Source organism: Antechinus flavipes, chromosome 4, assembly GCF_016432865.1.
Source record: "Antechinus flavipes isolate AdamAnt ecotype Samford, QLD, Australia chromosome 4, AdamAnt_v2, whole genome shotgun sequence".
NCBI classification, from domain to species: Eukaryota; Metazoa; Chordata; class Mammalia; order Dasyuromorphia; family Dasyuridae; genus Antechinus; species Antechinus flavipes.
The window spans coordinates 148,164,313-148,190,387 of NC_067401.1; the positions used below are offsets into that span (position 1 = coordinate 148,164,313).

The 26,075-nt window shown below is 38.4% G+C and overlaps 1 protein-coding gene across 5 annotated transcripts in view; it reads right to left on the reverse strand.

Moving 5' to 3' along the window:
• Positions 1-23,617: 23,617 nt before the first annotated feature.
• LLGL2 (LLGL scribble cell polarity complex component 2) overlaps positions 23,618-26,075 on the reverse strand; it is a 73,157-nt gene continuing 70,699 nt past the window's right edge. For 3 of the 5 annotated variants that reach the window (XM_051995088.1, XM_051995089.1, XM_051995087.1), the window contains 4 exons: positions 25,755-25,802; positions 25,149-25,191; positions 24,769-24,827; positions 23,618-24,298 (listed from right to left, as the gene is read on the reverse strand). In XM_051995088.1, coding sequence (XP_051851048.1) covers positions 24,291-24,298; positions 24,769-24,827; positions 25,149-25,191; positions 25,755-25,802 — 158 coding nt within the window. In that variant the 3' untranslated portion in view covers positions 23,618-24,290. The remainder of the gene's footprint in view (positions 24,299-24,768; positions 24,828-25,148; positions 25,192-25,754; positions 25,803-26,075) is intronic. The other 2 variants (XM_051995090.1, XM_051995091.1) reach the window with 2 other exon arrangements.

Genomic DNA, 26,075 nt, shown 5'->3' on the forward strand with positions numbered 1-26,075 from the left:
CAAAATAAGAATTGTTGTCTGACCTACTTATTCTTTATTTAGTTTCCAACTAATTTTTGGTCTCTTTTCCATGGCTTTTTATAACACATAATTTTTACTACATCATGGTCTAAAAAGGATGTATTTACTATTTCTGCCTTTCTTCACTGGATTGTGATGGTTTTAATGTCCTAATACATGATCAATTTTTATGTATATGCCATGTATTGCTAAGAAAAAGATATATTCCTTTCTATCCCCATTCAAATTTCTCCAAAGGTCTATAATACCTAACTTTTCTAAAATTCTACTCATCTTATTAATTCTTTCTTGTTTATTTTGTGTTAGATTTATCTAGTTCTGATAGAGGGAAATTGAGATATAGTTGGTATAGTTTTGCTGTCTACTTCTTCTTACAACTCAACTTTTTTTCTGGGAATAACAAAGAATTGAGCAGATTTTGTTTTAAGTTGTATCCAATTTTTTTGCGATCCCATTTGGGATTTTTTTTGGCATAGATATTGATAAACTTGCTGGTATAGATGCCTAAATAGATACTTAGCGAACCAAATACAGGAGTAGTTTACCATTTTCTTCTCCAGCTCATTTTACTGATGAGGAAACTAAGGCAAACAGGGTTAAGTGACTTGGCCAAATTCATAAACTTAAGTATTTGAGGCAGATTTGAACTTAGAAAAATGAGTCTTCCTGACTCCAGGCCTGGCACTTCATCCTCTGAACCAACTAACTTCCCTAAGTTTGGCAAAGTTTGTTTGGCAACAGACAATTTTTGGATGATGAAATTGAAATTATTTCTAGTCATATGAAAAGGTGTTCCAAATCATTATTGATCAGAAAAATGCAAATTAAGACAACTCTGAGATACCACTATACACGTGCCAGATTAGCTAGGATGACAGGAAAAGATAATGACGAATGTTGGAGGGGATGCGGGAAAATTGGGACACTGATACATTGTTGGTGGAATTGTGAACACATCCAGCCATTCTGGAGAGCAGTTTGGAACTATGCCCAAAGGGATAGCAAACTGTGCATACCCTTTGACCCAGCAGTGTTTCTACTGGGAGTATATCCCAAAGAGATATTAAAGAAGGGAAAGGGACCTGTATGTGCAAAAATGATTGTGGCAGCCCTGTTTGTAGTGGCCAGAAACTGGAAACTGAGTGGATGCTCATCAATTGGAGAATGGCTGGGTAAATTGTGGTATAGAATGTTATGGAATATTATTTTCTGTAAGAAATGATCAGCAGGATGAATACAGAGAGGACTGGCGAGACTTACATGAACTGATGCTAAGTGAAATGAGCAGAACCAGGAGATCATTATACACTTCGACAACGATATTGTATGAGGACATATTTTGATGGAAGTGGATTTCTTTGACAAAGAGACCTAACTAAGTTTCAATTGATAAATGACGGACAAAAGCAGCTACACCCAAAGAAAGAACACTGGGAAACGAATGTGAACTACCTGCATTTTTGTTTTTCTTCCCGGGTTATTTATACCTTCTGAATCCAATTCTCCCTATGCAACAAGAGAACTGTTCGGTTCTGCACACATATATTGTATCTAGGATATACTGCAACATATCCAACATATAAAGGACTGCTTGCCATCTAGGGGAGGGGGTGGAGGGAGGGAGGGGAAAAAAAATCGGAAAAGAAACGAGTGTAAGGGATAATGTTGTCAATATAAAGTAATCATTAAATAAAAATTAAAAAAAATAAAAAAATAAAAAATAATAATTTGAAAAAAAACAAAAACAAAAACAAAAAAAAATTGTGGTATAGAATGTTATGGAATATTATTTTCTGTAAGAAATGACCAGCAGGATGAATACAGAGAGGCTTGGAGAGACTTACATGAACTGATGCTGAGTGAAATGAGCAGAACCAGGAGATCATTATATACCTCAACAACAATACTATATGAAGATCAATTCTGATGGATGTGGCTCTCTTCAACAATGAGAGGATCCAATTCAGTTCCAACTGATCAGTGATGAACAGAATCAGCTACACCCAGCAAAAGAACACTGAGTAATGAGTGTGGACCTCAACATAGCATTTACATTCTTTCTGTTATTGTTTGCTTGCTTTTTGTTTTTGTTCCCAGGTTATTTTTACTTTCTTTCTAAGTCCAATTTTTCTTGTACAGCAAGATAACTGTATAAATATGTATACACATATTGGATTTAACATATACGTTAACATATTTAACATGTATTGGTCTATCTGCCATCTAGGGGAGAGAGTGGGAGGAAAGAGGGGAAAAGTTAGAACAGAAGTTTTTGCAAGGGTCAATGTTGAAAAATTACCCATGCATATGTTTTGTCAATAAAAAGCTATAATAAATTTTTTTTTAAAAAAAGTTTGTTTGGCAAAGATCAGATCCTAGATAGTTCTTTAATGAGTTGGGGAATCTTTATATTTCCTTTTTCATTTCCTTTATATTTCTTTGCCCAGTATCTTGTACTAGAGAGGATCAGGAAAAGTCTAGATGGCATAGTTCATAATAAAATCTAGTATTTCACATTTTTCAATATTTCCAAATATATAGTGGCACAATTTTAAAAATAAGGATCCTTTTTTAACAAAGTCCTAATAAGTTATTTCCTGTCCTATTATTTGCAAAAGAGTCTTTTCCAACCTAAAAACCATAAGAAAAGGGAAAAGAAAATTCAAACCTATCTTTTTAGGAGAGAAATCCTAATTTCCCACAAAATTCCCTGAGCATAAGTGTTCACTGTGCAAGGACTAACAACATTGAGTGGAAGTTATCTCAACCTTCAAATAAGAAAATAAATTGAATTGGTTTGATTCTTGAGTAGCAACACTGGCCCACTGACTGTAGGGGTCTTTGCCCTCTCCCTATCTCTTGCAGGAGCCAGGTCTCTGCCAAGGCCAACTACCTTGACTCTGGACTCAATTGGATACAGAGTGCTATATTAAAACAATCAGCTGCATCCAAGGAGACTGGAGTACTTTGCCCTTTCCCTTTCCCAAAGGGAGTAAAGGGGCCTCTCTATTCTGGACCCATACATATAGGCCAGATTTAATCATTGACTAATTAACAAAAAAAAAAGAAAGAAAGAAAGAAAGGAAAGGAAAAAAAGCTCAGTCTTCCTGTCTTAAATGGAAAGCTTCAGCTTTATAGAATTTCCCAGTCCATGTGGAACTCTCCCTACAGAAATAGGGACTTTGAATCAACTTGACATCACCCTCTCACACTCTAGAAAGGAACTAAACTCTACTAGATGAAAACTCTTCCATGATTCCCTTAGTGCTTAAGGTCATCCTTTTGGGATCTAGACTAAGTCGGTTAGCTTTTTCTTTTGATTTGCCCACAGAGAGAAACCAAAATGTCTCTAGGAGTCCCTGTTGTATGAATGGTCCCCTTTTGAAGTGTGGAACTGTGGCAGTTAATGTTTTTTCTTTTTTTTTACTAACTACCTTGAGACTAGATTGACTTGGGAATCAGAAGGAGGAGACAAGCTGAGCATTCCATAAGCTGGGCACATAAAAAATTCCTTGGAAGAATTCCTTGCTGAACCTGGAACTCCCCCTGTTTTGCCACAGAACCAACCCAGATGTCGACTCCCAGCCCATTGACCAAACCTGACATGGCCACAATACTCTTCTGAAAAATAACACAGCCCCGGGATAACCTGATAAAAACCACCCTGCCCCAGTCCCTGACCTGTGAGTTTTGTCTTGATAACCCTTACGACTTTGGCCCACCCTGGGCTCAGTTCCACTTGTGCTCCTATGTATACATGTATATACATTTCTTCCATCATAGGAGGAATAAACCCATGGATACAACCTAACTCTGTCTTTCTTAGACAACTATGGGGAAAGGTTGACTAGAAGTTCCTGTTGGGATTCTAAATTCACCAAATTACAGGATAAATAAGTTAATTTAGAGATAATTGAAAATAAAATTTAATAAGTCAAGGAAAAGATTCTCAAGAAAAAGGATGAATTTCTTAGGGTCAATTACTCTGGGGTTTCTAGGTCACCAATCAAACTTTATACTATGGACCCACAGTCAAAAGAATCTCAGAGAAAGTCTGGACTAATGTCATAAATGAGGCAAAGTGAGCAGGAGGTCAAAGTTTTCTTCTCCCCATTACCTCCCATCTAAACATAATTACAAAGCACCATTTCAGTTTGTATGGTGTGCTTAGTCTAATACTTCAGAGTGTATCAATTAAGACATATTTCTTACCTTGTTAAAAGTATCAAGTCTAAAACAAGTCCCTCTCCCTTTTGCAAATTTATGATTAGAAAGAGAGAGATATACAGGTACAGGTTCAGAGGCACTAGACTATTGCAATATCGCTGTTTCAGCCAGTTTCATGAACCGATTTGGGATTTTCTTGGCAGCGATACTGGAATGGTTTGCCATTTACTTCTCCAGTTCATTTTACAGATGAGGAAACTTGGGCCTTGCCCAAGATCTCACTGACAGTTAATATCTAAGGCCAGATTTGAACTTGGGAAAATGAGACTTCTATCTTAAAGCCTAACATTTATCCATTGGGCCACCTTGCTGTGCTAAACTGTTGTTCCCACTTCTCTGTGTACACACACACATACACTCTCCCCCAATATCTTAAACTTTCTTAAAATTAAAAGAAAATTTTCTCAATAGTATTTTATTTTTCCAAATACAGGTAAATAGAGTTTTCAGCATTCATGTTTATAAGACTTTGTACTTCAAATTTTTCTCCCTCTGTCACCACCTCCCTCCCCAAAAGAGAAAGCAATCTGATATAGGTTAAATATGGGAAATCCTTTTAACCATATTTCCATATTTATCAAGTTGCACAAGAAAAATCACATCAAAAGAGTAAAAACCAAAAGAAAGAAAAAGCATACAATAAAAAAAAAGTGAAAATATTATGCTTCAATCCACATTCACTCTCCATAGTTCTCTCTCTGGATAAGATTGCATTTTCTATCCCACGTCTAATAGAATTGTCTTGAATCACTACATTGCTGAATCAAGTCCATCACAATTGATCATCATAAAATCTTTCTGTTACTGTGTACAATGTTCTCTTGGTTCTGCTCATTTGACTACACATCAGTTCATATAAATCCAGGTTTTTCTGAAATCAGGGTACTCATCATTTCTTATAGGATAATAATATTCCAATATACATCTGTATACACCATCACTTATTCATCCATTCTCCAACTAATGAGCATCCAGTCATTTTCCAATTTTTTGGCCATTAAAAAAAGGGCTGCTACAAACATTTTTGTATTTGTGGGTCCTTTTCCTTCTTTTATGGTTTCTTTGGGGTACAGACACAGTAGTGATACTGCTGGATCAAAGTTTTATACATCTTTGGGCACAGTTCCAAATTGTTCTCCAGAATGGTTGAACCAATTCACAATTCCACTAATAATGCAATAATATCCTAGTTTTCCCATATCCCCTCCCACATTCATCATTATCTTTTTCTATCATTTTAGCCAAACTGATAGGTGTGAGATGGCACCTCAAAGTTATCTTAATTTGCATTTCTTGAATCAATAGTTATTTAGAGCATTTTTTCATATGACTAGAAATAGTTTTAATTTCTTCATGTGTGTTAGGTTAAGATTTATGAATTTTCTCCTACAGAATGGCTCACTCCCACAACAAAATCTAAGATACCAGGTTGTATGAAAATGTTTAATAACAATTATAAAAATTATATTATAAAATAGGAATTATAAAAAAGGAAAACAAGAATTGACAGTACGGTTCTTACAACAAAAGCACTTAATGTATCTTATGATTAATATAACTACTACAATACAATAAGATAGACTAGAGGAGGAGAGAAGAAAGAATAAATAAATCACCGATTCTGGGAAGCACCAACTTTGCAGACCTCAGGCTGGGGAATCCCAGATTACAGCCCTGAAGGTCCTGAGCAGGAGGATCCCAAGCAGATCATCCTCTCCATGAGTGAGATTCCAATTTGGGTATTAATCTATCATGATTTAAATAGCGCAGGAAACAAAGGTGACTAAATACCAGCACTGACTTCACTTTCTTGAGAGAATCCAGAAGGAGGGCTTTACTCCTGGAGTGGTTAATTCCAGTATATAGATAACGCATCCTTAGTGGATTTGGACAGAATCCACCCAGAATGGTTTTCTTTAAGCTGTATTTGTTCCCAGCAGCTGTGAAATAGGGGTGAATAATAGTTCACTCTACTGTAAACTACTGTGAAGAAAGAAAGAAAGAAAGAAAGAAAGAAAGAAAGAAAGAAAGAAAGAAAGAAAGAAAGAAAGAAAGAAAGAAAGAAAGAAAGAAAGAAAGAAAGAAAGAAAGAAAGAAAGAAAGAAAGAAGTGCAAACACCTTCTTCCTCCACAGAAACAGCCAGTAGGCTGGCTCAGTTTGACTGGCTGGGGCTCAGCAGGAACTATAGGAACTTTCACCACTTGGACTGCATTCAGAGTTGGAGCACTGAGTTCAGGAAGAACAAGGGAACCTCTGCTGATTAGGAATGCCAAGCCCGGATGTACAACAGAGACAAGATAAGAAGGAACCAAACCTGTGAATGCAGAAGTAGGGGACCAGAGACCCTGCTGGTTGTGGGCACTTGCAAGAGGGAGGAGCTTTTGGTTTGGGGTTCTAGGTCAGAGGGAGAGCTTCAGCTAGAAGCTAGAGATATCGTCCCTCTACTCCATGATTAGATATGCTTACACTAAAATGAACTGGCAGAAAAGAAAGAACCTAATCATAGATACTTACAATGAGAATAGGGAAGACCAGGATTCATCTTCAGAGGAGGACACAAGTAAAAAAAAAAAAATTTCTTCTAGACCAAAGAGTATGGTTAAATGGCTCTCTGTATAGAGAAAATTTATAGAACTCAAAAAAGAATTTAAAAATCAAATGATTTTTATTAATCACACAATTAATCACAAAAATCACATTGAGGAAAAACTAAAAACTAAAAAAGAAAAACAAGATAATAAAAAAAGTTAACCAACTAGAAAAAAATACAGTCTGAAAAAGGAAAATAACTCTTTGAAAATTAGAATTCAGCAAGAGGAAGCCAATGAAGCTATCAGATTAAGAAATAACAAATCAGAATATAAAGAATGAAAAAATAGAATATGAAACATTTTTTAAGAAAAACAATAGATCTGGAGAATAGATCAAAAGAAAATATAAGAATAATTGGATTACCTGAAAGCTGTGATTAGAAATCATAACAATGCAAGAAATAATCCAAGTAAATTGTCCAAAAGTAAAATGTCAAGTAAATTGAGTGATAGAAAGTAAAAATAGAAAAAAAAAATCTATCCATCACTCCTCAAAGAGAACCTTTGTGTAAATCACTTGGAATATTATTGACAAATTTTGAAACCCCAAATTAAAGAAAAAATTTTGTAAAAAACAAGAAAAAAACAAATCAAATATACTGGAGCTAAGATTAGAATTGTTCAGGACTTAGCAGCAGCCACAATAAAAAAACGCAGGTCTTGGAATCATATATATTGGAAATTAAAAGAATTAGGTTTGTGGCCAAAATTATTATATCCAGCAAAATCATTTATAATATTGAATGAAAAAAAAAAGGACATTCAACAAATTGGCAGATTTTTAGGACTTTCTTTCAATCAAACCAATAGAGAATTTAACATATAAGAGCCAGTATCAAAGATCAATTTCAAGGAACTTAATGGACAAATTGTTTATGTTTTTTACATGGAAATGTATAGCATATGTCTAAAATTGACATCAGTAATTAAAGACCAGCTAATTGAGTAGCTCAAAAGAAAGATTGGGGCAGAGTTGATTATGATTTGATTCTAAAAAGCAGAACCATCTGGGAAAAGCTAAAAATAGTAATTATGTTCTATAAGGTGCAGAAGAACAGAAAAGGCACTGGGTGAGGGGGAAGGCTCATATTTCTGAAAACCTACTAACATCAGGAATTGGTTAAATTGGCAACACTACAACTATACCATTAAGGGTATGGCACCTTCTAAAATCTATAAAGAAATAAGGAAGGAGGAATGGGTAGAGGAGGAAACAAATGGTGGAAGAAGAAGACAAAGGAGGGATCCACGGGTGGGAGAAGGTCAAGTTATAGCAAGATAAGCTAAGGAGCAGAATTAAAGTAGAAGAGTTAGCAGGAATAGGAAAGAAGTATGTGTGTGGCTTTGTGGGTGATTCTGAAAATATGGCATGAATAAAAAAAATCTATATATGTTTATATAAATATATCTGTGATTAACTGTAGCCTGCTTGGAGAAGGTGGAGGGGGGGGGGGGAGATAAAAGAGAGAAAAAAAATAAAACAAAAAGTATGCAACAGAGAACAAAAGAACAAATACAAAGAAGCAAAGAAAAGGACACTCATGAATATAATTTCTTCTACTATTATATATCCTTTCTTGAACTGGTAATTTTTTATATATGTTAAATCCTCCTTAATGTTCTGCTGGACACATGACAATGTTCTGTTCTGTTCTGTTCTGTTTTGCTTTTTCTATTTTTTTAAATTCTGTTTTTAAAAAGAAAGAAAGAAAATGACTGAAGGAACTCCAAGGGGTGGTGGTTTGGTGGATCTCAGTGGAAAATAGGGCCAGCCACACTATTTAGTATATCCTGATTGCTGCCACTATGTGTTTGAGCAGTGAGAAATCTACTTTAATCTTATCCCTACCATCTGCAGATGAGGAAAAAAGTTAAAGACTGGGTTATATGTACTTTGTACTAATAGCACACTTACATCTCATACACACATATGTAAGTGGCAGATGAGAGAATGACATTTGGTAATCTTTTTATCCCTTATCAATCAAAAGTATTCTCCCGTAAATTACTTACGGGATGGCTTAATTACAGTTGGATTTTCCCCAACCTCTCTATCCTCTCACTTTAAAAACAGATCTCCATGGAAGCATTGTAGAAAGAGCCCTGGTTACAGAGCACAAATCCTAGTGTTGATGTTAAACAAGATACTTCTCTGGATCTCAGTTTCTTCATGTATAAAATGAAAGGGTTGGACTAAATGATCTCTTCCCACTCTTAAATCCTATGATTCTGCAATCAGTTATTCTAGGTGTGAGCAGAACTCACTCCTTTCTGCCTCCCTTCCCCATCCATGGATCTAGAGCTGAAAAGAAGAAAAGAACTATTCTATTATTGAAAATTTTGCTGACCCAGTGACCCTTTTTTCCCTTTTCCCTTTAAAAAATCTTTTTAGGGGGCAGGTAGGTGGTGCAGAGGATAGAGCGCCAGCCCTGAAGTCAGGAGGACCCAAGTTCAAATCTGACCTCAGACTCATAACACTTCCTGGCTGTGTGACCCTGGGCAAATCACTTAACCCCAGTTGCCTCAGCAAAAAAACCAAAAAACAAATAAATAAATTGATAATAGTTTTTTTTTTTCAAAATACATGCAAAGATAGTCCTCAACATTCACCTTTGCAAAACCCTTTGCTTCAAATCTTTCTCCCTCCCTTCCCCTCATCCCCCTCTCCTAGCCAGCAAGCAATCCAACATAGGCCAAACATGAGTGATTCTTCTAAACATATTTCTACATTTATAATGCTGCACAAGAAAAATTAGATTAAAAAGGAAAAATAATGAGAGGAAAAAAAAGCAAGCAAGAAAACATAAAAAAGGTGAAAATATTATGTTGTGATCCACATTCAGTGCCCACAGTTCTCTCTCTGGATGCAGATGGCTCTCCATAACAAGTCTATTGAAATTGGCCTGAATCACCTCATTGTTGGAAAGAGCCAAATTCATCTCTGTGACCCTTTGTTCCCAAATCTGCTTGTCAATCAGTGTTGGGGAGCGGTGTTGCCCAATCTCCTGATATTTGTGTCTTATAGTTGAGTTGTTGGGGTATGACAAAAATATTGGGGTACCAAGGCAAGCGTTGCAGTGTCATCTCTGAAAGAATTCAGACTCAAACCATCTCCAAATCAAGCAATGCATTTATTTGGGCACTTTCTTAAGATAAAGGCTGATAAGATGTGCATGTTCTAGAGAAAGAGAGAGAGAGAAAGTCAGAATATAGTAACTAAATATGAAAAGTATTGTTGCACAGCCAGAATATTGGAGCTGGGACAGCAGCTAAAATTCCATCATTCCCACCTCGATTCATTTGGGACTAGGGAGGAATATATCTTCCATAATTACTTCAGGCTGATAAGGGGCAGCGAGCTAACCCTACCTAAAGGCTCACTTAGGAGAGGGTAGAGATGGCTACGAATTGCACCTGAGCCCAATCAAGGGATCGCCCAGGGGCCTAAGTATCAGTTGATACCCATTCTGTAAGGTCATCTGGAATTTAACAGAGGCTAACCTGGAAGAGACAAATTGTGTTAGGAGATTCAACAGGCAAAAGCCAAACATAAATTGGTAAAATAATCAGAATATTGGGGCTGGGGCAGCAGCTAAGACTCCATCAAAGTCATCCCCTACCTGTCTGTACTTGAAAATTGTCAAGTACATGCTACCTTGGGGAGGAACTGAGATGCGAGGGCTCAAACTCTTTTGCTGATATGGACTTATCTGGACTGTCTCATGCCAAAAGATCCCAATGAAACCTGGATAATTTTGAAGTCCCCTCTGATTTCCAGTGATCAGTCTATCCATGTGTTGCTACCTTGATTTATTATAATTAACTTTTAATTCTTTGTCTTGAGTTTTGCCTCATTGATCAGAGAGAAAAGCTTTAATAATGTTCCATTAAATACTAATTCTAAATTAATGAAGGAAAAAAATGCAAAAGATGTTGGCCTAGCCACCAGACCTAAAACTCTATTAAAAAGCAACAGTCATCAAAACCATCTGGCTAAGAAATAGAGTGATAGATCACACAAGACAAAATAATCAATGATTATAGTAATCTAGTGTTTGATAAACCCCAAGACTCTAGCTTCTGGTATAAGAACTCATTATTTGACAAAAATTTAGTGAGCTGCCCAGGGTCACACAGCTAGGAAGTGTTAAGTGTCTGAGACCATATTTGAACTCAGGTCTTCCTGACTTCAGGGCTGGTGCTCTATCCACTGCACCCCCTAGCTGCCCTTAGTCAGACCAATTTCTGATGTTCTTATCCACTTTAGAAATGGAAACTGGCAAATGCTTTGAATCAGGGCTTGATTTCCAATCTGCAAAACTGCTCATTTATTTGCTATTTGCTTTAATTAATGAGTTTCCCTATTCACTAATTGGGATGCTCTTTTGTGTATCCAGTGTTTGGTGGGATGGGAGTTAAGCACATATAGGAGAAAAACAGACAAGGAGTGACCCACAATGATTCAATTGTAACTGAATTAATTACAATCAATGACATCAGGGAAATGATGCTAAAACATGCAAGGGAATTGGATTTAAGTGAGAGCTCTGTGCTAAGTCAACAGCCTCACTTTCTCTTCTCATCTGAATCCAGAGGCAAAATATAGATTGGGACAACTGGAGATGGCCCTGGGTGCAACGGGAGACTTTGGCCTTTAAGCTAAGGTCTTTAGCAGTCTCAGTTTGACTGAGGCAATGTTTAATCAGTGATTAAGGTTAGGCAAAAAATAAGATAAAGAATCCCTATATATCATGAAGTCTGTTGTTATGTGACTTGAAGGAAAGCAGAATAGACATCTTTAATCTCTTCTTCCTCCCATTCTTCTCCAAGGGATAAGAATCGGGATGTTGGGGCTGGAGGTCACTTTGCTCTCCTCAGAGAGATGGGACATGGAGCTAGTATTATATTTATCACTGTTTGAGAAGGGGAACTGTCTTTAGAGTATCTAAGAAGGACTGGCTGAAAACTGACCTTAATTCTGACTTCACTTTTCATGCAGGGCAGGGCATTCATCTCCACACATAAAGTACCAAAAAGAAAATTGACAGCTTAGTAAAAGAGCACCAAAAATACTGAAGAAAAGAACACCTTAAAAAATAGAATTACCCAAATGGTAAATGATGCACAAAACTTCACTGAAGAAAAGAACTCCTTAAAAATCAGAATTGGTCAAATGGAAGCTAATGATTCCATGAGATTTCAAGATACAAAATAATGTCAAAAGAATCTGGGTCATCCTGGGCAAGTAACTAAATGCTGTTTGCCTCAGTTTCCTTATCTGTAATGTGAGCTAGAGAAGAGAATGGCAAATTACTCTAGTATCTTGACCAAGAAAACATCAAATGGGGTCATGAAGAATTGGACATGACTGAAAAACAACTGAACAATTATAATTAACCATCATATAGGACCAGAGACTTCTCCATTTGCTTCCCCAGGCTTCCCATGTCACCTAACTCCAACATAAGCCCCCAATATAGGAGCCAAGACTCTCCTTCATTTCAGAGAGATTTCTACTCAACACAGACGTGATTCCTGGAGCTAAGATGACAGTGGTTGAGAAGGATGAGTACCTCAAACAATTCTTGCCTTCCCGTCTTAACCATCAGGGACTATTAGGAATCCTTCATCAGCCCTGCAAATTGGGGCAAAGAGCCCTACTCCTTTCTACTTTCTCTTACTTTAATTAAATCAACATTATCATTATTGCTGTGAAGGGAATGCTCCTGCACCATGGATTCAGACAGAATTTCTATGAATCCCAATCTAAAATTACTAGCTATGTACCCATAAGCAGGACATTTATCTTTTCTCTTCCTTAGTTTCACCATTGAAAAAATAAAGATGAACTTGTAAGAAAAACATTTTATTTGGCATTAAAGTGATACAAAAAGGTTGGGAAAGTGACTTGTAGAGTTACTGGAGGACGTCATCAAAAGTCTCATAATTTAGCATGCCGATTGAGTACAGAAAGAGAATAATAAAACTGGAGAATTAAAAAGCCATTGGAATATTTGTCTGCATGTGGTATTAAGGTAACCATTGTATATCCCAAGATGGTCTAACATCTCAAGAATTGTCTTCCAGGAAGGTGATTGTCATTGAAATCATTGTGGGTAGTTGCAGTTTCTTTTCTATGGTAACCACATTTCCACTGTATATTAGTGCATTTTCTGTTCTGTTGCTTAGGTGTGATTCCACACCAGTGGAGAGGATGTTGATAAAAAGCTGTGGGTCTGCATGAAGAAAATAGTCAATACAAAAAGAGAGAATTTATTCTTTGAGAGAATCACAAGTGGTGGTAGATTCTCTTCAAGATCAGCTCCGGAGCATAGAAAAGAGAGGGAAAGGCTTTGGGAGTTTCAGACATGTAGAAACTTCAGACACAGCTTCTCAATACATTCCTCATTTCCAGCTTCCCTCTCCAGAGATTTTGTGAAATTTCTCTTTGGGCGAGATCTCTTGCATTCAGCTAAAATATGTCATTCTAAGCAGAACTTTTTGTGTTTTGATTTATCTTCTAATTTGTATAATTGCTAATTTGTTTGCTGTTTGCTTTAACACTGTGATGGTCTTTTGTGTAATCAGTATTTAATGGAAAGGAGTTAAGCATACATAGCAAAATACCACTTTGTCTTCTGAGAAGAATCTCTTGAGTTTCATGAAGAGCAAATAGAAGAGGAATGACTCATAATGATTCAATTTTAACTTTAACTTTAAACAACTTTAAATCCCTACCTAGAAATTAAAGTTCTAAGAGACTGTTGTGGATTATCTGAGACCAAAATGAGAAGCTCTTTCAATTTTCTTTGCATATGGTCTTCCCCATTAGATTGTAAGCCCCTTGAGGACACAAATAGTTTTTTTGCCTTTTTTTTTGTATTCTCACTGCTTAGCGTAGTGCTTAATAAATGTTTATTGACTGATGGATAGATAGATAATATAAGGGAAAGTATAAAAAAATGAAATCAGAAGTCATTTCCTTGTTTGTTACTTTGATAAAACCACTTAGTTTTCTTATTTGTAAAATGAAAGTAATAATACTTATCCTAGAAACTGCATAAGACTGTGATCAGGATCAAATAAGACAATGACTGTAAAAGCTTTGTAAAACTGTAATACAACAAAGAAACATGTTATTGTTTCTATTTTATTGATATTTGATTGCGTCCCAGCAAACCTCTACCTCACCTACCCAATGTCAGTTGAAAAATATGGTTTAGGTGACAATAATAGAATTAGTAATTGCTGATATTTATACAAATAAAGTTTACCTCTCTCTTCTATAAGCAATTGGGGACCAGCACTCTACTTACTTTGTCTTTGCCCTGAATCAGTTGGGTCCAGAATTAACTCATTCATCTGTTCTGCTTACTCCTTGGTCCCATCCCTTTCTATCTTCTTATTTGGAAAATAATAAAAACCAAACCAATATTACCACTGTTATTGGGTAGAATGTGACAATCTATCAATCTGTTACCAGAAGTGTGCTGGAACCAGCTCCAACAGACCAGTGACAGTTGTTCCAAAGCTCACTGATACGCCCTCAGAGAAGGGGGTATGTGTGAAATTGCTAAGGACAGAGCTCCAGTTCTCATCCATTTTTCCTGAAAATGCAGACAAATAGTCATCTATGTAGCCTCTGTTTGAAGACCTCCATCACCTTTTCAGGAAGCCCATACCAGTCATTCACTCTTTGTGACCCCATTTGGGATTTTCTTGGCAAAGAAGGAGTACTTTGCCATTTCCTTCTCCAGCTCATTTTACAGATGAGGAAAACTGAGGCAAACAGGGTTAAGTGACTTTTCTAGGGTCACATAGCTAATAAATGTCTGACGCTAGATTCGAACCCCGAAAGCTGAACCTTCCTGATTCCAAGTCCAAACACTCACTCCACTGAGTCACATAGCTGCCCATACTTTTGGACAACTCGGTCAACAATCAGTCAGTCAGTAAGCATGTTCCAGGCATTGTGTTAAATGCCGGAAATACAAAAAACAAAAAAACAAAAAACGATACCCTATCCTTCCCTACTGTTTGAGCCCTTTGGCATCCTTAGTTACATGCCTTTCATGTTAGATTCTCCCCCCCAAAAAATTACTATATATATGTGCATACATCATATATACATTATATATACATATATATATTTGATTTATGTTGTATTTAATTTTCTATGTGCATAATGTTTCTCCTCATTAAAATGTAAGCTCAGGAGGTACTAATTAATTTTTGTCTTTATAGCTAATCCTAGCCCTTAGCACTGTGCATGGCACATGGTAGAAGCTTAGTAAATGCTTATTAAACTAAATCTGTATAGAACCTCGGGCCAACAGCACAATCCATGAGATCAGGGGAGTTCCAGCAAGTGGAAAGACAAAGCAGTCAGTCTCCGTAAGTGTGGACTGAGTGCCCTCTGGTGAGCACCGGGAGGTAGTTAAGGCACTGGGAAAGCTTTTGTAGTCACAATATGCTGGTTGGTGACAACTGTATTCCCTTTCTGCATCCCTATAGGCGGCAGAGTCTGGAGTCTGAAAACTAGAATTCAAATTCATACTTGGACACCATGTCACCTTGGACAAATCATTTACATTTTTTGCTTCAGTTTCCTCAACTGTAAAATGGGGGAAATAATAGCATGACAAGGCTAGATGGCAGGTCTCCAAATGCGAATGGGTAATTTCTATTTAGATTCAGAGGATCAAATGAAACCATGTTTGTAAAGCCCTTAAAACAGAAGGTGCCATATGAATTCTAGCTAGTATTATCTAGTTCTGTGGTTCACAGGAAATAGGGGAACTAGCCAAATATAGATGAATATTGGAAGAGTATTCCTAAAACTTATATCACATATCACTTCTGCTAAAACAAGATAATAATCCCTCCATGGCTGAAGAAGACGTGACATGATTTGCCCCCAAATTTTAGAGTCAGAATTTAAACACAGACCCTTAGATTTCTACTGTACCCTGCACCCAGTTAATTACTTTGGATCAGTTATGGAAGATAGCTGATGAGAGGAAATTATTTTGGTTGTAATACTAGGAAGTTTGATTGATCATCAGGTAGAAATGTTAGTTGTAGATCTAAATTAGCATAGGACACAACCTTTCTTCAAGTCTTTTGAAATATAGAAAAATAATGATTTTTTTTAATGACCTGTGATTTTCTTGGTATAAAGAAATTGGGGTATGAAAATTCCTTCATTAGTGAAGACAGCCTTAGAGAGCTCGCCTTAGGGAAATGTGAGTTAAAATAATTTAGACTTATACAGCCCGATGAGAGGCAAGCCTCCAACCCAACTGAAGTTCAGCACTCTTTCAGGCCAGGATGTCCAATGATAACAGAGATTTAAGTGCATATGGAGCTGACAAGGTTCTCAGAAGGACTTTTTGATAGAGAGTCTGAATTATAGTAAACAATCTGGAAGGCAAGCAGGGAGGAGCACTGATAGGATGATTTTGATTAGGTCTTTTGTTACCTTTAAGAGAACTTTCTTTACAGTCTGTCCTCTCTCCTCCCCACTGGAATGCTTACTGGAATTCTTTGCTTTGACAAAACCATCATAAGTCCACAATTACTGTATCCAATCAGAAAGCCAAGTTATGACATCAACCCCCAAGGTTATATTTCCCCTATAAAAAACTGACTAGCACTTGCCAGTCCTTGATGGTATCTTCCCCCACTGACGTTTCCTCCTGGTTAATAGTGAATTCTGCAAGAGAAATCAGCTCTTCTCTTTTTCTGGTTAATTACTAAAATGCCTTTTCTTTGGTAAAAACCCCATATATTAATTTAGTCTGCTCTTAGCAGCATAAATCTTTGTTTCTGGATCTGGAGAATGTCTAAGTCTACAATTTCTTTTGAGTCACCGTGTGATATCAGAGCCTGTAACTTCAATATGCTTTTGGGGTCCAAAACCCCCTTTCCCCATTATTTGGTGCCCAAACTCCAACATTTTGATGGCTCTTTCAGTTGTCCTGAAACCCCAATATAATTTGGAGAATCAATACTCCTGCATCCTATCATTTGATGAACCCCAATAGAGCTTTCAGATCGACAAGCACTTTTTCTAGGAAAGCCCCAGAGAATTAAATGACTGGCATGCTGAGCCAGAATTCTAACCCAAGTCTTTTCACTATATATCAAGGGTTTTTTTTTTTTTTGCTCTCCCTACCATATTTATGCACACTGTATCTTTCTTGTTATTTCCTTGCTTATATGTGTGTGTATAATGGATAAGGGGGAGGGGTTGATTTGGACACCCCTGACCAGTTTTTTGCTTCAGTTCAGAATCTCAGAACAAGACAACAACGTGTTAAAGAGGGAGAACTAGTAGTGCTCTAGATCAGAGGACCTGAATTAAAATATGACTTTACAGAAATTTACTAGGTGACCCTGATGCAAATCATTTCACCCCATTACCTTCCCCCATTCTCCAAAAAGTATATCTTTAAGCCAGTACAAAGAGAACTTTTCACTTCATTATTTTTCTATAAGATATGAAGAAATCCTCGAAGACCAGCTTGCCATTGATGGTAAGGACAAACTAGATGAAATAGGTATTTATACAGTCAAGTGCTGTATTTAATTTTTACAAATGTCTCATTTGATCCTCCCACAAACCTTACAAGGTGGGGGTATTATTATCTTCAGTTCATATTTGGGAAATTGAGGCAAACAGTAACTTGTGCAGCTCCTAAAATATCTGAGGCTCAATTTGAACTCAAGTCTTTGTGATTCTAGGATCAGCATTCTATGCATTGCTCAGCTACACTGGATGGCAAAAGATGAAATCATCTCCCCTAATAGCCTTTAAAAAGCAAGTTCAAGACAGTTTTCAGATGAAGAAATTAAAACTATCTATATTCATGTGAAAAAGATGCTCTAAATCACTATTACTAGAGAAATGAAATTTAAAATATCTCTGAAGTACCATCCTACATCTATCAGATTGGCTAATATGAAGAAAAGGAAAATGGTAAGTGTTGGAAACGTGGGAAAACTGGGATTCTAATGCATTGTTGGTGGAGTTATGAACTGTTCCAAACATTCTGGAGAGCAATCTGGAACTATGCCCAAAAAGGCTATCAAACTGCATATCCTTTGATCCAGTAGTACCACTACTAGGTTTGTATCTGAAAGAAATCATAAAGAAAGGGAAAAGGATCCATGAATATAAGTTTATAGCAGCTATTTTTGTGGTGGCAAAGGGCTAGAAACTGAGGAATGGCTGAACAAAAAGTGCTCTATGAATGTAATGTAATAGTATTACGCTATAAGAAATGATGAGCTGGTGGACTTCAGAAAAGCTGAGTGAAATAAGCATAACCAAGACAACATTGTACACGGTAACAGCAACATTGTGGAATGACCAAATTTGATAGATTTAGCTCTTCTTAGCAATACAATAACCAAGACAATTCCTTTTTTTTTTTTTTTAAATAACTTTTTATTGACAGAACCCATGCCAGGGTAATTTTTTACAACATTATCCCTTGCACTCTCTTCTGTTCTGATTTTTCTCTTCTCTCCCTCCCTCCATCCCCTCCCCCAGATGGCAAGCAGTCCTATACATGTTAAATAGGTTACAGTATATCCTAGATACAATATATGTTTGCAGAACTGAACAGTTTTCTTGTTGCTCAGGGAGAATTGGATTCAGAAAGTAAAAATAATCCGGGAAGAAAAACAAAAATGCAAGCAGTTTATATTCATTTCCCAGTGTTCTTTCTTTGGGTGTAGCTGCTTCTGTCCATCTTTGATCAATTGAAACTGAGTTAGATCTTCTCTTTGTCGAAGAAATCCACTTCCATCAGAATACATCCTCATACAGTATCGTTGTTGAGGTATATAATCATCTCCTGGTTCTGCTCTTTTCACTTAGCATCAGTTCATGTAAATCTTGCCAGTCCTCTCTGTATTCATCCTGCTGGTCATTTCTTACAGAACAATAATATTCCATAGCATTCATATACCATTATTTACTCAACTATTCTCTAATTGATTAACCAAGACAATTCCAAAAGACTCAATAGAAAATGCTATCCACATCCAGAGAAAAAGACATGGAGTCTGAATGAAGATTGAAGTACAGTATTTTCACTTTTCCTTCTCATGATTTTTCCCTTTTGTTCTGATTCTTCTTTCACGACAGTACTAATATGGAAATGTGTTTACTATGATTGTATATGTATAACCTATATGAGATTTTGGGAAGTGGGGAGGGGAAAGAAGGTAGAAAAATTTGGAATTCAAAAATCATATAAAAATGGATGTTGAAAATAATCTTTACATATAATTGGGGAAAAATAAAATAACATTAAGAATTTTTTTTAACAATTTGAATAATTTTTAATTCTTCCAAATACATGCAAATGTTTTCAATGTTTACCTTTACAAAACCTTGTATTCCAAATTTTTCTCCCTGGAGAGTAAGTAATCCAATATAGGTTAAACATGTGCAGTTCTTCTAAACATATTTCCATATTTGTTATGCTGTGCACAAAAAATCGGATCAAAAAGAAAGAAAAAAACACGAGAAAGAAAAAAAATCAAGCAAACAACAAAAAAAAATGAAAATACTTTGCTTTGGTGCACATTGGTGCACATTCAGTCTCCTTGGTTCTCTCTCTGGATACAGATGGCTCTTTCCATCACAAGTCTATCGGAATTGGCCTGAATGATCTTATTGTTAAAAAAAAGCCAGTTCCATTACAGTTGAGCATCATAATTTTGTTGCTGCTGTGTGCAATGTTCACTTCACTTATCAGCAATTCTTGTAAGTCAGAAATTTTGTTTTTTTAAAAGCAAGTTCAACAGTTCTAGAGGCAGTCGAATCCAGAGATAGCTCTGGAGTACGTGGAAGGACTTTGCTAATGGTCTTTTCCTTCTTTGCCTCTATCATAGTAGATCAATCAGGGGTAAGTTCTCTCTTTCCCAGAACTGATCCTGGAATATTGCACCTAAAAGGTTGGCCCAAGATATCCTGGAATAAAACAGCTTAGAGAAGGGTGAGCTCTTAAAAGGGAAAGCCAATCTTATCTAAAGGAACAAGCTCAAAAAACTCGGCTGAGTACGAGTCCAGCAACACAAGGATATCATGAAAAGGGACATAATGCTCCAAGAGGGCAGAGGTATATGCTGGCTTGGCCACTTATGTTGCCTATAGCTCTCTCCTTCTGCACTCTTCATCCCGATTCTGTGTTTATTTGTAGGAGTCTAAGTTTGTTGTAGGAGTGTTTCACTACTCTTACTTATGCTATGCCATCTCAGTAAATGCCTTTCTTGAGAAATAATTGGATTCACCAGACGATTGTTAAAGGAAAATACAATGGTGAACTATAGGAGTGCCTTTCTCTAGAGTACTATGGAACTTGAGGTTTCTTTCGAAGATGAAGGTGGAAGAGAAGAGTTGTCAGAGGGAATTACATGTAAAGCTAAGTAACAGCTATAGGGCTTTAAAGTTAACAAAGCACTTCACATATAGGAGTTCTTTTTAAGTCTCACAATGGCCTTGTCAGGTTATGCTATGGGTATTATTAAAGTGTCTGGCACACAGTAGGTGATTAAAAATGTTTGTCATCCTCATTTAACAGATGAGAAAAGAGGTTCAAAATTAAGGGACTTGTGCAGCTTCCCACAGAAGTAGCATAATGGACAGTGATGGATTTAATAGCTGAATTATGTAGGTGAGTCACTTAGCCTCCATTTTCTTTTTTAAATGAAAATTTATCTCTCAGGATTAATGTGAGGACAAAGTGAGATGTAAAGCACTTCCCAAACTTTAAAGATCTATATAAATGCTGTCTCCTTAGCACCGCTACTATTATTTTAAGAGGCAAGATTCAAATCCAAGCCTTTCTCACCCTTCTCAGCATTTCCTTTGATATACTATATATATATATATATATTTTTTAATAATAGCTTTTTATTTAATGGTGAAATACTGTTGTGATTCACATTTGGTCCCCGTAGTCCTCTTTCTGGATGGAGATGGTTCTCTCCATCACAAATCTCTTGCTACTGAAAAGAACTGAAAAGAATCAGAATTGATCATTGCATTTTCTTGTATAAACAAGTATTGATTGAGAAAGAACACTGGGAAATGAATATAAACTGCTTACATTTTTGTTTTTCTTCCCGGGTTATTTTTATCTTCTGAACCCAATTCTCCCTGTGCAACAAGAAAACTGTTCAGTTCTGCACACATATATTGTATCTAGGATATACTGTAACCTCAACATGTAAAGGACTGCCTGTCATCCGGGGGAGGGGGGTGGAAGGAGGGAGAGGAAAAGTCGAAACAGAAGTGAGTGCAAGGGATAATGCTGTAAAAAATTACCCTGGCATGGGTTCTAGCAATAAAAAGTTACTTTAAAAAAAAAAAAAAGAAAGAATTGTGGGGACTGAATGTAGATCACAACACATTGTTTTCACTTTTTTAGTTGTTTGCTTGCATTTTTTCTTTCTCATTTTTTTCTTTTGATCTGATTTTTCTTCCGCAGCATGATAAATGTACATTTTAACATGTATTGGATTATTTAACAGAATTCCTCTATGGAGGGGGGAAAAGAAAAAAAATTTGGAACACAAAGTTTTGCAAGGTGAAATGTTGAAAATTATATATGCATGTTTTGAAAATAAAAAGCTTTAATTTTTTAAGTAAAAAAAACCAAAACAAGTATTGATTGGTCCTGCTCATTTCACTCGGTTCATGTAAGTCTCTCCAAGCCTCTTTGAAATCATCCTGCTGGTCATTTCTTATAGAACAACAATATTCCACAATATTCATATACCACAATTTATTCAGCCATTCTCCAATTGATGAGCATCCACTCAGTTTCCAGTTTCTGGCCACTACCAAGAGGGCTGCCACAAACACTTTTGCAAGTGTGGGTTCCTTTCCCTTTTTATGATCTCTTCGGGATATAAGCCCAGTAGAAACATTGTTGGATCAAAGTTTGCAGTCCTTTGGGCATAGTCCTGAATTTATGCTGTTTCTTCCCACTTAAATACAATCGAATCAACCCCATGCCAGCGAATGTCCTTTAAATCCCAAGCTCCTTGGCGGCAGACACCGTGTCTTCTGGCACCCTGTAAGCCTTGCGAAGGTTGGCAGCTGGTGCACTCATTGCATCGACACTGACACCAGGAAACTAGCTTGGGAGACAGTGCTCGGATCCCAAAACCGCGTGGGCCACATGGTAGAAACCGAGGAACCCCGGTAAGCCTGACAGAAAGGAGCGTGGCTCCGAGCAGCCGACCACCACTGTGTATGTGCAGCCCCACTGCGTGTATATATGATATATGGGCAGCGGAACGGCGCACTGGAGAGTGCCGGGCCTGGAACCAACCTTAGACATTTATTAGCTATAAAATGAGTTGGAGGAGGAAATGGCAAACCACCCAGTACCTTTGCCAAGAATACGCCCTCCCCCCAAAAAGGGCCACGGAGAATTGGACACAACTGAAATGTCTGAACACTACACACACCTAAGCATGTAGATGTGACTCCTCCCACCCCCCCCAGGGAGCCCCCACCCCAAGGAAGGCATTTATCTTTTGAAGTAATTACCGACTCATTTGGGTCTACCAGACTTGGTCTCTGACCGCCTCAGCCCAGGTATCCTCCCCAGTCTCACCCTTTCGCCAAATGTGACTGTCCTTGAAGAAGACAACAAAGAATTATCTAATTCCATTTCTCCGAATAGTTTTAATAGTTTTGTTCTGGGGAGGCCAAAGTTTCTCCTATTCACTTCCCCATTGTGATAAAGCACTCATTTATGTAGAGTTTTATAGCTCACAAAGGCTTTCACATACAAGGCTCTTATTTGATCTTCCCAAATGACTCTGAACCTAAATAAAAATTATTATCCATTAGCACCAGGAACCCTGGCATCTAGCATTATGTTGATGTTACCCTAGTATCTGGGGCTGGCTGCTCTGTCTGACTCAGGCTAGTCTCTATTGAGTTCAGGTTTGACTTTAGACCCAAATGAGACAGTCGTGGATCAGTCAACAGTTAAGCAAAAAGTCAGGATTTCCCCCAGCCCTGGTTTCTACGCCTACAAATTCATGGTGAAGGGAAAAGAGATGTGGAATCCAAGCAAGAAGCCCTGTACCATTTCTTGATCATTCTAGGGCTCAGTCTCCTCATCTGTCAAATGAAGTTTGGACTTTGTGAGTGTAAAGGCCTTTGAAGCGTGAATCTACAATCAAGAATGTTAAGAATTATTAGGGGGGAGGGAGGAGGAAGGGGGAGTCCTACCTATGTACCTAAGCAGCATTCCACCCCTGTGACTCCATGCCTATCTTCTGATAGGAGTAGAGGCTGTCATCAACTCTCCTCAGGAATCAAGATCAGTGGGTGCATTTCCCCGGAGTTTATGTTTTTATAAACATTTTTGTTTTCTCCTAGTTTTGCCTTCAGAGGCCCAGAACACAGCCTGAAGAGGCTTGGAAAGCAACTGCCCATCAATCACACAGACAACAGCAGAGAGATTTTTTTCTTTTTTTTAATTTTTAAAACTTTTTTTATTTTCAAAACACATGCACGGATAATTTTTCAACCTTGATCCTGGCATTCAGATTTTCCCCTCCTTGAAAGATTTGGGTTAGAATGGCCCCTTGTTGGCTCACTTGGGAACTCTTACCCAGAGCTGAAATACGACTTGGGGGGCAGAAACCACAAAGAGCCGACAAAACGGAATGTTTCTAGCCGCCTCCCAACCAGGGCAAGGGTGCAGGAGCAGACAGACACACAGACACGTTCAGATAATAAACATTCTAGTCCTTTATTCCATAAAGACCAGGCCACAGTGTTGTTTAGACATGGTTTGCTCCATTTTAAAACAGCTATAAGAACAAAATCTCCCCTTAGGGGGTTCAGGGGATAAGACCCCATGCCCTCAGCCCTTCGGGGGTCCCAGCTCCCTCAGGGACTCAGCTGACAGTACATTTCTAAAAATCCATATTCATTTAAATGTAAGACCCTACAGGATTTTTTATTTTAATAAAGTACCAAATAAACCATTGGGTCAGTCCAGCAAAGAGGTAATAAGGTATTTATTAAAAACTTTTTCACCCAGAGGCAGTTAAAATTTATAATTTAAAACTCATCCCACTACAAAAAGGAGGGGAGAGGGGGGAAGAGAATAAAAACTGTGCAAATATTGACAAAAGGGACTAAGACAGACAAGGAGCGGGGGAAGAGATCACCCTGTCCATTCAGGGAGGTCTCTGGATTCCAACCTTACCCCCTACTAAAGGGGATGGGGGAGGCGTTGGAGAGGCTGGAGCAGCAGCAGAGGTGCAGGCTGGGGAGTGCTCCTATCCAGCCCTGGACAGGCCCCATCCAGACCTCCACCAGGGTCAGCACCCTCCATGGTAGGACCTTCAGTAGTGTTGTGGCACTTATGTCTGCAGGGTAGCCTCTGCCTCTGCAACCATCACTCTACTGGGGAGATAGAAAGAAGGACCACTGGTCACCTTTGTGGGAGAAGACAGTCTCTGAGAAGGACCCACCCAGAGGGATTGGGTGGGAAGGAGGGAGATGGGCAGAAAAACAACCTAAATGTCCAGGGGAGGCCGGACTCCCTCAGTGAGGAAATTCCTGCGTCTAGCCCTGAGCTAAAAGCATTTTTGAAAGCACTGAGGAGCCAGTGTGTATTGCAGTCTATGTTTTCACCTGTCCCTCCTGGGGTTTTCCATAAGCAGAGCACTTAAGAAGATGGAACAGAGAAATCCCTGTTCTCTGGGCCTTGGACACTCCCCTCGGTACCGCCCAGGACGCCTGGATGCCTGTCTGGGGTGGGGTCCCTCCTGGTTCCTCTCAGGGGGCTCCCTCCCAAAATACGCCCATACCTCGGGATCTAATGCCATGGAGGAGCAGAGAAGGCCTGCCCAGGACCCTACTGCGTCACCTACCTCCGCCGTTGTGTCTGCGTCCCATTGCAACTTGCTGGGAAGACCACTCCCCATAACTCCTGCAAAGAGAAAACTGTCACTGACTGGCTGGGACCTCGTGAGGTTAAGCAGCATTCCATTCCATTCAATAAACACGAGCCCAGGAGACTGTGCAGGTCCCAGAGTGTTATTATCCTGTGTGCCGTGGGAAATACTGGGACATGAAATAAAAATGGCATCCAGTAGGATGCAGAAAAAATGTCTCGGGTTCACTGGGACAATGTCTTCTGCAGCCATAGCAGTCACTGCTGAGGGAATCCTGGTTCTATCCTTTTTTGGGGAGGGGAGAGGAGAGAAGGGATAGAGAAGGGAACAAGAGGAAAGAATAGGGATTTTCTCACCCTCTGTCACCTTCCAAAGTGCTCTGGATCTCTTTCAGGACTCCTGCAGAGAGAATCAATTCACAAGCTTTACCCATACCCGACATTACTCCAGCTGCGGGGACTACAAAGAAGGAAATTCCTACCAAGTACGACTATATTGTATGTTTCAAAGGTTTTACTGCAGCTTCAAACTACTAAAACCTAAATACAACGAGGTATAAATATAAATAAATGCAAATCAATGGGCTGCAATGGAAGCAGGAGGGAGGAATTCAGGAACAGAAAGTGGGATTTGGGCTGTTTTATCAAGAAAGGGATGTTCTGAGGAAGACACTGCGCCATCCGAGAGGTTAGGGAGGAACTGGGATATGTTGCCACCCAAATCTCTTAGAAATGATGACACTGTCCTACTTCACACAGCCTGCAGGTGGGGATGGGTAAGGGAAGGAGGGGGAAGATGGGTTTGGAGCCCCCTCTTCCTCTCCCTGCCAACGTACTCAGGGTGTTGCCCCGTTCCCAGAACAAGCCTTTTCAGATCTCGGGGAAATCATTTTTGCTAGGATGAGGTCTAGTATGCATCTCTACTTCTTCCCCAGTTCAGATCCTCTCAAATTTCCCACTTACTCTCATCATTGAGCAGGGCCCGCTCCATCAATGGTTCCTGGCTCCTCCCTGAAAGGAAGCGGAGTCCACAGACCCACTGAACCCTGACCCTGCCTCCTCTGGAACCTTCCCCCATTTCTCCCAACCCTGACACCAGGGGAGCGTTCAAAGTCGGGGGACTCTGCTGGGGTCACCTTCAGGACCTTTCACAGAGTCCTCAAAGTCAAAACCGCTTTGGTTACAAGACTAGGACGTTTAAATCTCTACTATGGCAGATTGCTGTCAACCCACAAAACCAAAGCTTTTTGGGGAGCCCTCAACAGCTTTGGGTCAGCCTGCATC